The following is a 16,333-nucleotide window of genomic DNA, read 5'->3' on the forward strand; positions in this document are numbered from 1 at the left end:
GTTCAGGGTAGCGACCGCTTCCTCCAACGTGCGGGGCCCTGAATGATGACCGTCAGGTACATAGAATTTTCTCTGGGTCCTGAGACCCGGTAGGAGTTTGAATGAGCCCTGCGCCCTCAAGGAATTCTTCGGTCCTGACACGTAAAGGTCTACGTGCTCCATCCCCATGGCAACATTGGGGGCTAATGGCAGGGTCAGGGACGGCTTCTTCTGGACAGGGTCCTCTACCATCCTGCCCAGCCCTGAGAGCCAAGCTCGTTCAGCTGTTGGTTGAGGCTCGTCCAACTTATGGTGCCGTCGGATGAGCGCAAGCACCTTACGATAGGACGAGACCTCTTCCGCAGAGCACTCACCTGAGTCTACTAGGTCATCCACTAACCATACCTCTGCGTCGGATGGTTCCTCGAACGCGGAGGGATCTTTGAGTACGGAGGCCTCCCTCCCCTCCTGGTAGGGTGATGGAGCGGGTGCCTCCATCACGGGTAGAGCCGCCGGAGTGGAGGTAGCCGTCATGGGTCTAATCCTCTCCCAGGGTCACCCGAATGGCGCTGGTTGATGGTTGTGACAGCGGCAAATCACGAAACTTGGCCAGGACCGCTGCGACTAAAGATCTTGGGATTGTGTTGCTGTGCTTAACCCGCGGGAGTTGCCTACACACAGGTGGAGCCGCCAACTTACTAGGTCGGGGTAACAACGAGTGTGCCAACGGCTGCACCAGACAAGCGGGCGGAGCCGAAGAGACACTGTGCAGGGAAACGGGAGCGGCTCCAGCAACCACCGAGGCAGGCACTGGAGCGGCAACCGACCTGCTGGATTTTCGACGATGCCGGACAACGGTAACATACCGCTTCTTCGGTGACAACCTCCTACGGTAGTCTCTAGAGCCTCGACGACCTCACCTTCTTGCTGGGCGGGATGTCGTGTGGGCTTGGTCTCCTCCTCCTGGACCGCTTCCTCTTCCTCCTAGAGTCTCAAACACTGTAGCTATCCGACGAATAGGAGTCATAGGAAAAATCGTCAGAAGAATACGAGGAAGCTGAATCCTCCGTCTCTACCACAAGCCTCCTGGGGGTTCTGGGTCTGGTACTCGGGGTCACAGGCTCCATGAAGTCCAGCATATGCGTGGCCGATGGCGCCGGGGGTGAACAGATGATGGGTCGAGGGGCGAACCAACCCTCGATATCCTCCTTCTGCCTCATGGGGGACCTGAAGGGCATCCTAGGAGCCATCCAAACGATGGAGTCGGGGTCCAAGGAGCACGTGGGCCGCCTTTCTTTGTTCTGGCCACCCCCGGAACCCGCTGAACCTGAAAAGCACTGTTCGGGTGTGGGGGTGGGCGCTGATTCGTAACCCCCACACCGGGTCTACACTTACGACGCGTCCTGCGGGCACCAGGCCTTCGTCTACAACACACACTCCCGCCACACTAGCAGACCACCCACTTGTCTGCACAGGTCCCTTGGACAGAGAATCCCCCACATCAGACTCATGGGGAACGGCAATGGGCCGCTTCCCGGAACGGATTTACCTCGTCCCCTACTCTGGGTAGGGGAAGGCGAAGGAGAACCCCTCTCAGACTGCGCCGAGGGCGACGTCAGCGGTCCATTGGAGCTCCGGCCATGACTCGCACTCATGGCACTTGGAGGCTGGGGAACATCTCTTCCCCCGACACGAGGAGCACAAGGTGTGCGAGTCAACCTCGGGCGACGAGAGCCATGCCCCGCAAGACTTACCATCTTGGGGCCCGGGACAGCGATGCTGAGATTCCATGGAAAACGCAAGTCAAACGACACAAGCACACTAGGGAAAGGTGAGGAACACAACAGAAACACGTGGTACACAAGAGAAAGGAACACAAGGGAACACGTGGGACAAGGTAAGAAGAACACAAGGGAACACGCGGGACAAGGTAAGGAGAACACAAAGGAACACGTGGGAACACAAGGTGAACGGCCGGGATAAGAGAGAGAGAGCGGCGAGATACAATCAACGCCACGACCAGACGCTTACTGGCTAACAAGCACGACCCCACGCGTAACCCAGGGTCTCTCCAGAGCGAGTATCCTTCCAACCTGGAGCGCCCCTGCGAGGTAGCGGAGAGAGGGAGAACTACGCAAAATTCTTGGTCGGTGATTAAGGAGATTCCCAGACTCTCCTAAGAAAATAGTTCGAGGTAAGTACTCCGTGTTGGAACAAGCAGTAATTAGATCTGAAATGGAAGTCTATCCCAAAAATAAATCATGGAAAACATAAAGATGCAAATCTTTGATTAATCTAATCCTCCCTCTTTGGAAAACCGATGTTAATAGAGCAGTCTTCTTACTTCCTAGCACTAACTTGATGTTGAAGCCGTGAAAAACAACCTAATGTATCATAGATAATGACAAAGTTAGTCAGATTATGCAGAACAAAATTAAGAGAAAAATATTGACCTTATCATATAAAACTCAGGCTCTCATTAAACAGAGGATGATGGGTTTTGAAAAAATCACAAAACCAAAATTATATTATTCTATTTTAACAAGAAATAAAATACTGACTTTACCAAATGTTCATACACAATGATGATAAAAAATTAGAAGCTCCAGCAGGACAGATTGGTAAAGTGACTAGCAAAGAATAACTACTACCAGTGAATAAGCCACATAGAGAAATTTTCAATACAGTGACCACCACTTGTATAACAGCAGCAAAATATTTCCTTTACATAGTACTACTCACTAAATTCAACTAATTAAAGATAAAAAATACCATACATACACCTACAATTCTATCTGAAATCTTAATCACAACATCGATGTATAGATCAACAAACTAAGCATAAGTAGACCCTCAACAACTGCCATTTACTATATTGCTCTCAGTAGTTTAAGTTTAAAAGTAATTTCTCTTTTTTTTAATATTTCCAAACTATTCAAACAATAACTATCAACTAGAATACATCTTACTTTTTTTTCTTTGGTGAAGCTGTAGAAGGGCGCCAGTTTTGTGAGTCAAACAAAGGATAAAGTTTAGGAGAATTTGATGATCCCTTTGTAGTATTGCTATTCTCAGGTCCATCTAATTCTGAGGCTTCTGACAAATTCTCCTTTGATAATTCTTTATTCTGTTCTTTGACTAATTCCAATTCTTTGTTTAGCTTCTCTTCTGAATTGTTTTTATCTGATGATTTCTTCTTTGGTGATTGTTCAAAGTTCAACTCTGTAGAGCATCTTTTAGCAGTTATCTTTTTAGGTGTCTCTGTATCTGTTTTGGCTATGGATGTTTTGTTAGGAGTCCTTGATGGGGATCTGCAGTTTCTTGGAGATCTTCTGACTGGAGACGAAAATCTGTCTCCTTTATCGGGAGACCTCTTAGGAGAAAACGTCGCATCATGTTTTCGAGGTGATTTTCGCAAATAAATGCAATTCTGCAAAAAAATATCTTGAATTAGGAAAATCACACCACTTATCAACCTAGTTCCTGACAGTAGCTCAAAACACCAAGAATTAAAATATCTCCAACATAAAATTTACAAGTTGGCATAAGCCCTCATACTCACTTTTACTACTTCAATTACCCGTTTCATATACAGTAGTACTTTGGGTAACGAGAAACTCTGAATATGAGCATACAAATTTGAATAGAGTTATAAGTATTGCATCAGTCAGCAAGCAAAAATTTTGCACGGTATGGGTATTTTTTGTGAACAAGTACTGTACTAATGAAACAAACACAAAATCAGTCAAATGGCGCACATACGCAACCCACAAAGTGTTCTAATGATTCTTACCTTTTTCCTGCTATTTCAAAGAAAAGGTAAAGTTGTCATCTTTAGATAGGTTTCTTGTAAAAGTTAAATGACTGTAAAAAATTAAGTGTTTATATAATAAATCAAGCGATTCAGTTTGTGATACCAAATTCTGTTAAAAAAAAAAGAGAAATTCTGATAATTTACCAGAACTGTTCATGGATATTCTCCTTTCGAGCAGTAACCCCATCCCCCTTCTCTCGCACTCTTCACGCTAGCCATGACTCTCCTCAAAGGTAGTGAGATATATCCATTATTTCTTTCATTGTGGAATATCCCATGTCATTCCCTTCTGATGTTAGGGGTTATAAATTGTTCAAAAATTACTATTACAAAACCTTCAAAAGAGTTGAAAAAGTATTTAAGGATTTGAGGAATGGGTAAATTTCATTTATTTCTTATGGGAAAAATAGTTTTAGAATACTGTACAAGCATTTTAGGTTGCAAGCTCGATACCAGAACAAATTAATCTATCAAATCAAGGTACTATTGTATTATCTTTCAAGACCACATTTAAAAAAATCTAAAAGTGAAGCCTGGAATGTAAAACCTTTAAGATTTCAGCCTGACCACTATGTCAAGTAACTTACTTGGCTGGGATTGAATCAATATACATTACATATAAAAAAAAAATTGTATTCAGTATATCACTAAATCATTTCATTTCAAGAAACTCATCAATCATAATAAGACAGTATTATTTTGTCTATCAAACAGAGCAACACTAAAAAGGGATTGACAGAATCTCCATCATAAAAACAACAAGTTAGTTTCATTATGTCCACCAATAAAAAATGTAAGAACCAAATTTTAATTATGGTATTTACTATGTAAATGCCCCCTTTGGCCGCGGGGGCATAAAAACAATTAGAATAGAGCCAACATATCCTTGCGTGTCGTAAGAGGTGACTAAAAGGGACGGGACAAGGGGGCTGGGAACCACCTCTCCTGTATTATAATCCTGTGAGACATCAAAGAGGTGGAGCTGGAGGGAGAGTGACTGTTCCCCGCACTCTAGTTTTGGGGTGTTTGAATGTACGTGGATGTAGTACGATAGAGAGTAAAAGATATGAGATTGGAAGTATGTTTAGGTATAGAAGGATGGATATATTGGCTTTGTGTGAGACAAAGATAAAAGGGAAAGGTGAAGTGATGTTTGGTGAAATGTCTCGTAGAGTGTCTGGAATTGAAAGGTGAAGAGCAAGAGAAGGCGTGGCTTTATTGCTGAGTGAATGGATGACAGATAAAGTAGTGGAATGGAAAGAGATATCATCTAGGTTAATGTGGGAAAGGGTTAGGTTGGGTAGGGAATGTTGCGCTTTTGTCAGTGCATATGGGCCAGGTTGTGAGAAAAGTGAAGAGCGGAATGAGTTTTGGAATGATTTAACTAGGTGTGTAGAAGGACTGGGGAGAAGGAATTATGTTGTAATGAGTCACTGAAATGCTAGAGTGGGCGCTGGAGAGGTACAAGGTGTCATTGGGAAGTATGGCGTACCAGGTGAAAATGAGTGGTGAGACACTGGTAGATATGTGTTGAGCAAGAGATGGTGATAAGTTCTAGCTTTTTCAAAAAGAAAGATAAAAACAAGTATACATGGGTAAGAGTGGCAAATGGAAGAGTGGTAGAAAGGGCGTTAATGGATTATGTGTTGATAACTAAAAGAATGTTTGGAAGATTGAAAGATGTGCATGTGTTTAGGGGTATGGCTAACAGTATGTCTGATCATTTTTTGGTGGAAGGAAAATTAGTTGTAGCAAAAGAGTGGGGGAATAGAGTAGGAGGATGTAAAAGGGAGCTAGTGAGGGTTGAAGAGCTAATAAAACAGGGGGTATAAAGTAAACATCAAGAAAGGTTGAAAATGGCATATGACGAAGTGAAAGTAGGAGAAACTGGTAATTTAGAGGAGTGGAAGTTAAAAAGAGAAAATTTTGTTGGGATTGCAAGTGATGTGTGTGGCAAGAAGTTTGTTGGTGGCAGCATGAGGAAGGGCAGTGAATGGTGGAATGAAGGAGTGAAGGTAAAAGTGGAAGAAAAAAAAAAAGGCTTTTGAAGAATGGCTGCAGAGTAATAGTGTAGAGAAGTATGAAAGATATAGAGAGAAAAATGAGGAAGTAAAGTGCAAGGTAAGTGAGGCCAAGAAGGCAGCTGACCTGAGGTGGGGTCATTCATATAGAGAATAAGAAGTTTTGGAAAGAAGTGAAGAGAATAAGGAAGGCTGGTTCAAAAATTGAAGAGACAGTGAAAGATGCAAATGGAAGGTTTTTAAAAGGAGAGGAGGCAAGGAAAAGGTGGGCGGAATACTTTGAAAGTTTACTGAATGTTGAGGATAATAGGGAGGCAGATATAATTGCTGTTGCAAGTGTTGAGGTGCTGGTGATGGGAGATGAGAATGAGAGAGATTACAAGAGAGGAAGTGAGGAAAGCACTAGATGAAACGAGAGTAGGAAAAGCATCTGGTATGGATGGTGTGAGAGCCGAGATGTTGAAGGAAGGAGGTGTAACTGCACTTGAATGGTTGGTGATATTGATAATATGTGTTTTGTGTTGTCAATGGTACCAGTAGATTGGGTTTGTGTGTGTATTGTACCACTATATAAGGGTAAGGGAGATGTGCATGAGAGTTGTAATTCAAGGGATATTAGTTTGTTGAGTGTGGTGGGAAAAGTGTATGGCACAGTACTGATTAATAGGATAAAGGATAAAACAGAGAATGCAATCTTAGAAGTATAGGCTGGTTTTAGAAGAGGTAGGGGTTGTATGAATCAGATTTTTACAGTTAGGCAGATATGCGAGAAATATTTAGCAAAAGGTAAGGTGGTGTATGTTGCGTTTATGGATCTGGAGAAAGCGTATGATAGAGTTGATAGGGAAGCAATGTGGAATATGATGAGGTTATATGGAGTTGGTGGAAGGTTGTTGCAAGCAGTAAAAGTTTCTACCAAGGTAGTAAAGCATGCGTTAGGATAGGAAATGAGGTGAGCGATTGGTTTCTGGTGAGAGTGGGGCTGAGACAGGGATGTGTGATGTCGCCATGGTTGTTTAACTTGTATGTTGATGGAGTGGTGAGAGAAGTGAATTCTCAAGTGCTTGGACGATTAAAACTGGTAGACGAGAATGACCATGAATGGGAGGTAAATCAGTTGTTGTTTGCGGATGATACTATGCTGGTTGCAGACACAGAAGAGAAGCTTGGCCAATTAGTGACAGAATTTGGAAGTGTGTGTGAGAGAAGGAAGTTGAGAGTTAATGTGGGTAAGAGTAAGGTTATGAGATGTACGAGAAGGGAAGGTGGTGCAAGGTTGAATGTCATGTTGAATGGAGAGTTACTTGAGGAGGTGGATCAGTTTAAGTACTTGGGGTCTGTTGTTGCAGCAAATGGTGGAGTGGAAGCAGATGTATGTCAGAGAGTGAATGAAGGTTGCAAAGTGTTGGGGGCAGTTAAGGGACTAGTAAAAAATAGAGGGTTGGGCATGAATGTAAAGAGAGTTCTATATGAGAAAGTGATTGTACCAACTGTGATGTATGGATAGGAGTTGTGGGGAATGAAAGTGATGGAGAGACAGAAGTTGAATGTGTTTGAGATGAAGTGTCTAAGGAGTATGGCTGGTGTATCTCGAGTAGATAGGGTTAGGAACGAAGTGGTGAGAGTGAGAACAGGTGTAAGAAATGAGTTAGCAGCTAGAGTGGATATGAATGTGTTGAGGTGGTTTGGCCATGTTGAGAGAATGGAAAATGGCTGTCTGCTAAAGAAGGTGATGGGAGAAGTACAAGAGGAAGGCCAAGGTTTGGGTGGATGGATGGAGTGAAGGAAGCTATGGGTGATAGGAGGATAGATGTGAGAGAGGCAAGAGAGCGTGCTAGAAATAGGAATGAATGGCGAGCAATTGTGACGCAGTTCCAGTAGGCCCTGCTGCTTCCTCCGATGCCTTAGATGACCACGGAGGTAGCAGCAGTAGGGGATTCAGCATTATGAAGCTTCATCTGTGGTGGATAACGGGGGAGGGTGGGCTGTGGCACCCTAGCAGTAACAGCTGAACTCGGTCGAGTCCCTTGTTAGGCTGGGAGGAACGTAGAGAGTAGAGGTCCCCTTTTTTGTTTTTGTTTCATTTGTTGATGTCGGCTAACCCCCAAAATTGGGGGGATTGCCTTGGTATATGTATGTGTACGAGTTTAAAAGTTTTGTATCCTAACACAAAATCTCAATCTGGACAACAGGAGACTACACATCATCACAACAATGTACTGCAAGACAGAGCATAGTTACACATAGTATTGCAATGCACCACCATATAACCTCAAAACCTCGTAATACTCAACGCAGCAAGAAAGGGCCCATTAGGGGAGAACCTCGTTTTAAACGGATTCTCCCACTTATTACATACCTCCACAGACCACTGGCTTACCATCTTCCTCCAACCCCACTCCAACTCCTTTCACTATTCTTCATTATATATACAGTAAATTGGTGTATATCCAAAATGATTCCAACTTATGTTCCACACCAAAATTGAAGTAAAATTTAGGTCATGTTTTCTGTATAAAGGTTTTCCCCAATCCTAAGTGAAGAGCAAAAGAGCTGGGGATCTTCTACATAAATCTTAACTGGCATTACAGTGAAGACTGGTTCTTACTTAGGCTTCCAACAATGCATACAGAGACTAATGCTACTTTTATGTTTGTTATACCGAAGACTCTTGTTAAGGGACATTAAAGGCTATGATTTATAAGTGATGGGTTTGTGATGAAACAAACATTAGCAGAGTAAAAAAAAAAAAAAAAAAAAAAAAAAAAAACCTAGAAGAAAATAAACCTATTATATTTGACACTAATCATGTCATCACATAACAAGCAAGCAATTCTATAATTGAAGTCACATTTTTTTTATTCCACAATATGCACTAAAAAGTCAAAAATTAAAATCAGTTCAGATGCATGTACAGTACCGATTTTAAAATTAATCATACTAACTTGTTTCTTAGGACTGGTTTCAAAACTCTCTGTAGTTTTTGCGTCATCAACGGTATTTTCCAGATTTTGTAATTCAGATGGTTCTTTGGAGGATAATGTCAATGATCTTGGGTTAAAAAGCTTTTTCCCTTTCTTTGGGGATGCCATACGCTTTGGAGGCGAAGGAGTAGTAGGGACTCTGGTTGGCTTTGGTCGAGGGTTAGCCTTCACAGATGGTAATGATGATGAAGGTAAGCTGAAATAGAATTTTTCTTTATAAATCTTTCCAAAAAACTGCATACATATAAAAAAAAAAAGGGCCTAATACAATTAGACACATATGGGACACGTTAAATTTCACAATTTATCATATGTTCAATAATATCAACTTGAGAGCATTAACTTCTCTCACTGGTTGTCTATAATCAATATTGTAATTGATAATTTCTAAGAAAAAAAAAAAAACATGATTTAGTCAGATTATAGTGACCCCTAACTACTACATTGCTCAGCCTTGTTTATTTGATTGAGTAACGATATACACTGAAGATGACAATGGCTTGAAATAACCTTGGCTGCTGATGTTCATATTCGAGATACATGTTACATTTCTGAAACTTATGGCTGTAACAGAAATTTTACAATTTATAGATTAGACCCTTACAGCAACTGCAGTAGTTTATTAAATTGTTATTGTTAAAAATATTTTCTTTGTAGAAGTACACTCAACAATCTTTATTAGTGGGTACTTGGTTCAAGGTCTCCTCAATGATAGTGAAATGCATGACTAGGGGACCCTAAACTCAACCGATAAAAAAAAATATACTAGCATATTAAGTAATGGTGTACATCACTGTAATAATGTAACTACAAGTACAGCACATTATAATACTAACATTATCAAGATCCTTTCAAGCTCTCTTTCTCTAATAGATCATGATGATGATATATACAACACATTTGCAAAAATATAATTGCATAATTGCAAATACGGCAGATTATTTTTCGACATTGACCTTCGACATTAACAAGTATTAATTGGAGTGGATTTTCATACACTCAAATATGAACCAAGTTTCAAGTCTCTGTGACAACGATGTCCAAACTCGTTGCTGATTACGTGAATTGGAGGTTTTGCATGACAGTGACTTTGAGGTCTGACCTTGACCTTCCAAATTTTAATAATTTCCAGCTTTTTATATAACAGGTAATCCTCAAAATTTTCATTGATTAAAATTGTGGCCAGGAAGCTATTCACAAACAAACACACACAAACAGGGGGTAAAACATAACTTCCTTCCAACTTTGTTGGCAGAGATAATTAAAATAATTCAAGCAAAATACAGTCGACTATATATCCGATATAAAATTAATGACAGAATTATGAAAAATTGGAAAAAAAAAATTCTTTATAAATATGACAAATTTGGAAGTACAGTACTTTGTATTTTTCCTAACTATACATACCCGAGTTCTTTACATAGAAGATAACAGCGCAAGCTGGAACACAGCTATGAAAACTTTTAATGAGGTGTCAACAACTGGCAGAGCTCATACTGTTGATTCAAAGGCAAGAGGAGAAAGAAAGTCGTCCAATTCATTATAGTACTTCCTTTGCCTCACAAAAGGTGCAGGAAGGAGCTTCTTAGACCTTCCATAAGGGAGACCTTCCTCGCAGAAATTTGTGCAGAAACCTTGCAATGGAGTCAGAGGCAAACTTAGACCACAGAAGTTTTAATGGTGGTCTACTAGCTCACAGAGCATACATAGCACAACTGTGGGCATGTACCTCCCCTTAAGAGAGAAGTAAGGAGTCTTGCCAAGACCGTTGACCTGCCTCATGAATGTCAGGACTTGCAAATAAAAGTTGACTCGGACTAGCCTTCCTACGTGTCTGGCGCAAGAATATTACCTGTTGAAGCATTGGAGTCTGTAACGTCATCCATCTCATCACTCGAACCCAGCCAAGTTTGATTTTAATTGTTGTCAACGTAAATACGTCCCACAGGGTAACAAAGCCTAGGAAATCCAAACTCTTGAAAAACTCCAAATACAAGGGTTCTGTTTGACTTGAATAGTCCTTGCTTCTGTTGACTAACTCTTCCTAAGGAAGATGTCAGTTAGATTTCTATTTTGACATATCAACCAAATTTACTGCAACTTGGTCAGAGAGAATTTACAACACTATTCAGTCCAGTGGTCTTCTCAAGTTTATCTTGGGAAGTTCTAGAAACAAGGACCGTTTCTTAAACATAAGAATTTATGGTGTCCATCTGACTCCCTTCGGTCTCCTATTCTTGTGCTCTGGCGTCAAGAGAGGATATCGACCATTACCACAGTACTGGTGAAATTGCTGGCCAACTAAATATCTGGCAAAATTAAATGATTTGCGAGAGGAAATCATTCAAGGCCAAACTTTTCTCGTTAGGAGATATACAATACATAAATTTCATTGTCACAGCCGGTTCCTACTCAGATAGTGCTGACCGCTCTCTACTCGATAATGACTTGACTCCGGAAGAGGGGACATCTGGTCTAGACCTACTACTGTACTAAACCTTAATTGCCGCCTGACAGGAGTAAAGATGCATCTTTTCACTCTAAAAGTACTTTATCATGAAGTAACTTATCATTATCTTTCCCGGAGAGGCTTCCTAGATCTACTAGAATCGGAGAGGAGGTACCAAAGTCATTTAACTGATGGACAGGAAAGACGGGAGATCATACTTTCAACTTCAAAGTTGAGCTCTATTATTAAGTTGTCACGTCTGCCAATTATCTATGAGAAGCAAAAGGTTCCTCTGACAGGGGAGGGGTTCTGCGTACATGTAGTATTCTGATGCTAAACACCACTCACACCGAGGATACTATTATATCTAGCGGAGATATCACTTCCCAGAACAGGTACTAATTTTCGCGAAGAAGTCATGTTCAGCCATCCAATATCTGGCTTTGAAGATGACCATTCCCTCTAAAAACAAGAGGAACGGGACTCTGTTTATAGTCAGTCTTCTGACTGTCACCGGGTGGGGCTGACTCCATTCTAGATTCTTGGGAATAAAAGGGCCCATATTTCCACAACATAATTTTCTTGTCATGAGTTTACACAAGAGTATAGGTTTGAAACAGAAGTCTTCTTGAAATATAGTACTGTATCTTAGAGATCTTCCTAGAAGTAAAATTGGCATGGGCTTGAGATTTGATACCTCACTAAAAGCTTAACCCTGGATAGGTACGCTCCTCGGACACCCCTTTAAGGGTATACTCGGACGCGAACGACCCCGACGCCAAAAAAAATTCTTGAAAAATCAGTTTTTGCAGTAACCTCCTTTTTTCTTTTGCCAAAAAAAACTTCAATGAATGCTTAAAACAACTGTAAAGATAAATACTACTCATCTGCAGAAAAACTATTTATTATAAATATTTTAAAAAATTAAGTAGAAAAAAAAAGACCTGACATAAAAATTCATAAAAAAAAAGTTTATACATATATACACAAATCCTTTTAGGAATTGATTCTTGAATGTTTAAGACACATCTTGATGTATTTTGGATGAAGTCAGACCCATGGAGGTGAAGATCTGAAATGAGAAAAAAAGGGTAACTTTTTTTGGCCAAAAAAATTTGTCCAAATTTCATGAATTTTTTTGGGTACCCAAATAAAATAGGAAGTGGCTAATTTTTTTAGGGAATAAACATATGTTATCCTAAAATAGAAATATGTAAAAAAATCTTCATTATTTTGTAAATTACATTTATATCAGGGGCCATATCTAAAGGTAATTTTTTGAGTACTTAGAAATTTCGTAAAAAAATACATATATTTAATATATAATATGATATTTATGCAGGTAAAAATATACCAAAATATCACAAATTCTATAGGGAACAAGAATATATATAGATAGGGCAGCTTACGCTTCGGATATGTCCACAAAATGGCCGCCAACCACACTGACTCAGACTCCCTAATCTGCCACTTGAAATGTAGGAAGGGTATGTCAATTTCAAGGTGTTATTTACTAATCTAATTATTATTGGATATGCATAAAAATTGTATGGTGGGTTGCTGGATAATTGTCGATTATTTTACGACTATAAAATTAAAATTCTGACCCAAAAAAATTTTTTTGAAGGGAAATAAAATCGAAAAAAAAAAAATGTAAAACAATATATTTTAGCTAAAAAAATTTGATGATATTCAATCAAAAAAAAAGTAAACAAAATTTTCCGACAAATAAACATCTAGAGGAATCATTACTCTGTGATAGTTCCTTAGTACGTAGTAATTTTGAAAGAATTGGGAAAAAACGAAAAAATGGCAATCACCGGAAAATCGAACACATACCTATATATACGCCATATCTGGCTAAAAAAAAGATAGGCATGGGTAGCCAGATCATCTAGAAACACTTTCCAACACTATAAAAATATAAGTTTTGCGACACTACTTGCCAATTCCTTACGGTAACATGACTAAGCAAAAAAATGCAAAACAAATAAAAAGGGGCACTCGCGGAAAAATGGCTAACATTCTAATATACGGCATTTCAGAAAAAAAAAAATTCAGCCACGTGCTAGGCAAACCATCAAGGCACATTTTCCGACAAATAAACATCTAAATGAATAATTACTCTGTGATAGTTCCTTAGTACGTAGTAATTTTGAAAGAAATGGGAAAAAACGAAAAAATGGCAATCACAGAAAAATCGAACACATACTTATATATACGCCATATCTGGCTAAAAAAAAAATAGGCATGGGTAGCCAGATCATCTAGAAACACTTTCCAACACTATAAAAATATAAGTTTTGCGACACTACTTGCCAATTCCTTACGGTAACATGACTAAGCAAAAAAATGCAAAACAAATAAAAAGGGGCACTCGTGGAAAAATGGCCATTCTAATATACGGCATTTCAGAAAAAAAAAATTTCAGCCACGTGCTAGGCAAACCATCAAGGCACATTTTCCGACAAATAAACATATAAATGAAATATTACTCTGTGATAGTTCCTTAGTACGTAGTAATTTTGAAAGAAATGGGAAAAAACGAAAAAATGGCAATCACAGGAAAATCGAACACATACTTATATATACGCCATATCTGGCTAAAAAAAAAATAGGCATGGGTAGCCAGATCATCTAGAAACACTTTCCAACACTATAAAAATATAAGTTTTGCGACACTACTTGCCAATTCCTTACGGTAACATGACTAAGCAAAAAAATGCAAAACAAATAAAAAGGGGCACTCGCGGAAAAATGCCCAACATTCTAATATACGGCATCTCAGATAAAAAAAAAGACATGCACGTGTTAGCCCAACCATCAAGGCACACTTTCTAACACATAAACATGAAAAAAAAATCAATAATATACGGCAATTCCTTACTACGTAGTAAATTTTTACAAATATTGAAAAAAAAACAGAAATTGGCAACCGCAGTTAAATACCCAATATACCAATAACTACGTCGTATCTGACAAAAACAAAATCACGCATGGGTAGCCAGATTATCTAGACACACTTTCCAACACTAAAAAAGCAAAAGTTTTACGACACTATTTCGCAATATCTTACGGAAAAATGACTTGGCAAAAAAATGAAAAAAAATGAAAAAGGGACACTCGCGGTAAAATGCCCGACATTCTAATATACGGCATCTCAGATAAAAAAAAAGACATGCACGTGTTAGCCCAACCATCAAGGCACACTTTCTAACACATAAACATGAAAAAAAAAATGAATAATATACGGCAATTCCTTACTACGTAGTAATTTTTACAAATATTGAAAAAAAACAGAAATTGGTAACCGGAGTTAAATACCCAATATACCAATAACTACGTCGTATCTGACAAAAACAAAGTCATGCATGGGTAGCCAGATCATCTAGACACACTTTCCAATACTAAACAAGCAAAAGTTTTACGACCCTATTTGGCAATATCTTACGGAAAAATGACTTGGCAAAAAAATGAAAAAAAATGAAAAAGGGGCACTCGCGGTAAAATGGTCCTCGTGGTGATGAACGACATTTTAACTAAAAAAAAAATCATGCACATGGTAGCCAAACAATCCACCAAGACTTTCCACAACTGATAACCTATACAAGTTGCACCATTCTACGACAATTTCATAATACGTAATAACTTTGATAATTATGCAAACTACCTTAGAAGGGTAAACTCGGTCGCGCTCGACCCCGACGCGTCTCAGAAATCGGGGAAGGAGTACAGCTACAGCAATGCACATCTGGACACTACTAGAGCGTGTAGGGGAGACACCTCCTGCAGGTCGATCACCCACAAATTCAGTCACGGGGGTGAGTCACGTGAGAAAAACCTGTTTTTATTTGACGCTCGGGGTCGCAAACGACCCATCGTACCTATCCAGGGTTAAGAGACAACAAACGACCTGAAAAACTTCGATAATTGTCATGCCAACTCAAAATAAGAGGGGAGGGATCCAAAAGAATTCCCAACTCCTACTGTAATACTGCCAGAACTGGAGACTTGAACCAGGCTCCTCTCCAGCCTCCAGCCAGTATTAGGATGCCCCTGCAAAAGAGGTCTAAAACAGGGTGCTAGTAGCAATAGATTGTCAACCTAAAAAAACCATTGTAGGGAAGGAAGGAAAAAGGAAGTCCTGTATCCATAACAGACTATTTCTCTTGTTCAGAAATTGGTTAACTAAATTACCTCTTCTTGCACTTTATCAGCCACTTCCTACCTGTGGTGAGTAAGGGTACGCACCCTTTATTAGTAGGGCCCATTGAACCTGCAGTCTTCACCTGGGGGGGGGGAGCTCTCTCTCCCTTGGTCTGAGGAGTTTGAAGTATGGGGTGTGTCTTTGCTAAAGGCTGATTTCGTCTCTTCTGGGGAATCTGATCTTTACGCAAGTTTATTGACACTAAGAAGTAGGATTTCAGTTGCTGCCTCTCTCCTCCCTATGGTAGATTGTTTCAGCCTTGCAATCTTTACCATCGCCAACTCAACTTCAGTCTGGGAGACAAGATAAGAGGAATTCACCAAATCAGATTTTTTACAGACTTAACGAATCTCCAGGGGGCAGTTGTTCCAAGCATCTAGCCAAGATTGTGTCACGTCTCTTTAAAACACAGTTCCCCAAAAAGGAAGAGTCTGCTGCAATAGAAATTCTAGTGCTTTTGTCCCTGATTGTGATAATTCTTCAAATCGACGTAGGGCATTAAGATCCTTAAGATCTTCTGTAGCTGTAAAGCGGGATATTGCTCTAAACCAATAGTCAAGCCATAAGCAAAGCTTGATCGCAGACATGCAGACATACCTGCAATTTCCATGTATCATTTCTGCGCCCAAAAATTTGGAGGAGAATGCAGATACGTCCTCTGTTTGGGAGGACGGAACTAGGCTAGTCAAGATCTCATGAACAGGTAATGGACTGAAAAAGCCGCAGTGGGCACGGATAAATTTCTCTGCTCGGACAGAGGTGGTAACTCTGGGGAACTGTTGGCTTCAAGAGAATTCTCAGAGGCTAGAACCTGCATGTTAAATAAGTTGAGTCTCTAGTTTGTCTTGATATTTCTAGTCCGTACTTGAGCTCAAGATT

General features: G+C 40.0%; 1 protein-coding gene across 3 annotated transcripts in view; it reads right to left on the bottom strand.

Moving 5' to 3' along the window:
* The window catches only part of eco (Establishment of cohesion), a 183,960-nt gene that overhangs the window by 32,622 nt on the left and 135,005 nt on the right, over positions 1-16,333 (bottom strand). For all 3 annotated transcript variants that reach the window (XM_068389803.1, XM_068389805.1, XM_068389804.1), the window contains exons 8-9: positions 8,760-8,994; positions 2,949-3,409 (exon numbers count right to left, since the gene is read on the bottom strand). In XM_068389803.1, the coding sequence (XP_068245904.1) occupies positions 2,949-3,409; positions 8,760-8,994 (696 nt within the window). The remainder of the gene's footprint in view (positions 1-2,948; positions 3,410-8,759; positions 8,995-16,333) is intronic.

Source organism: Palaemon carinicauda, chromosome 16 (assembly GCF_036898095.1).
Source record: "Palaemon carinicauda isolate YSFRI2023 chromosome 16, ASM3689809v2, whole genome shotgun sequence".
NCBI lineage: Eukaryota > Metazoa > Arthropoda > Malacostraca > Decapoda > Palaemonidae > Palaemon > Palaemon carinicauda.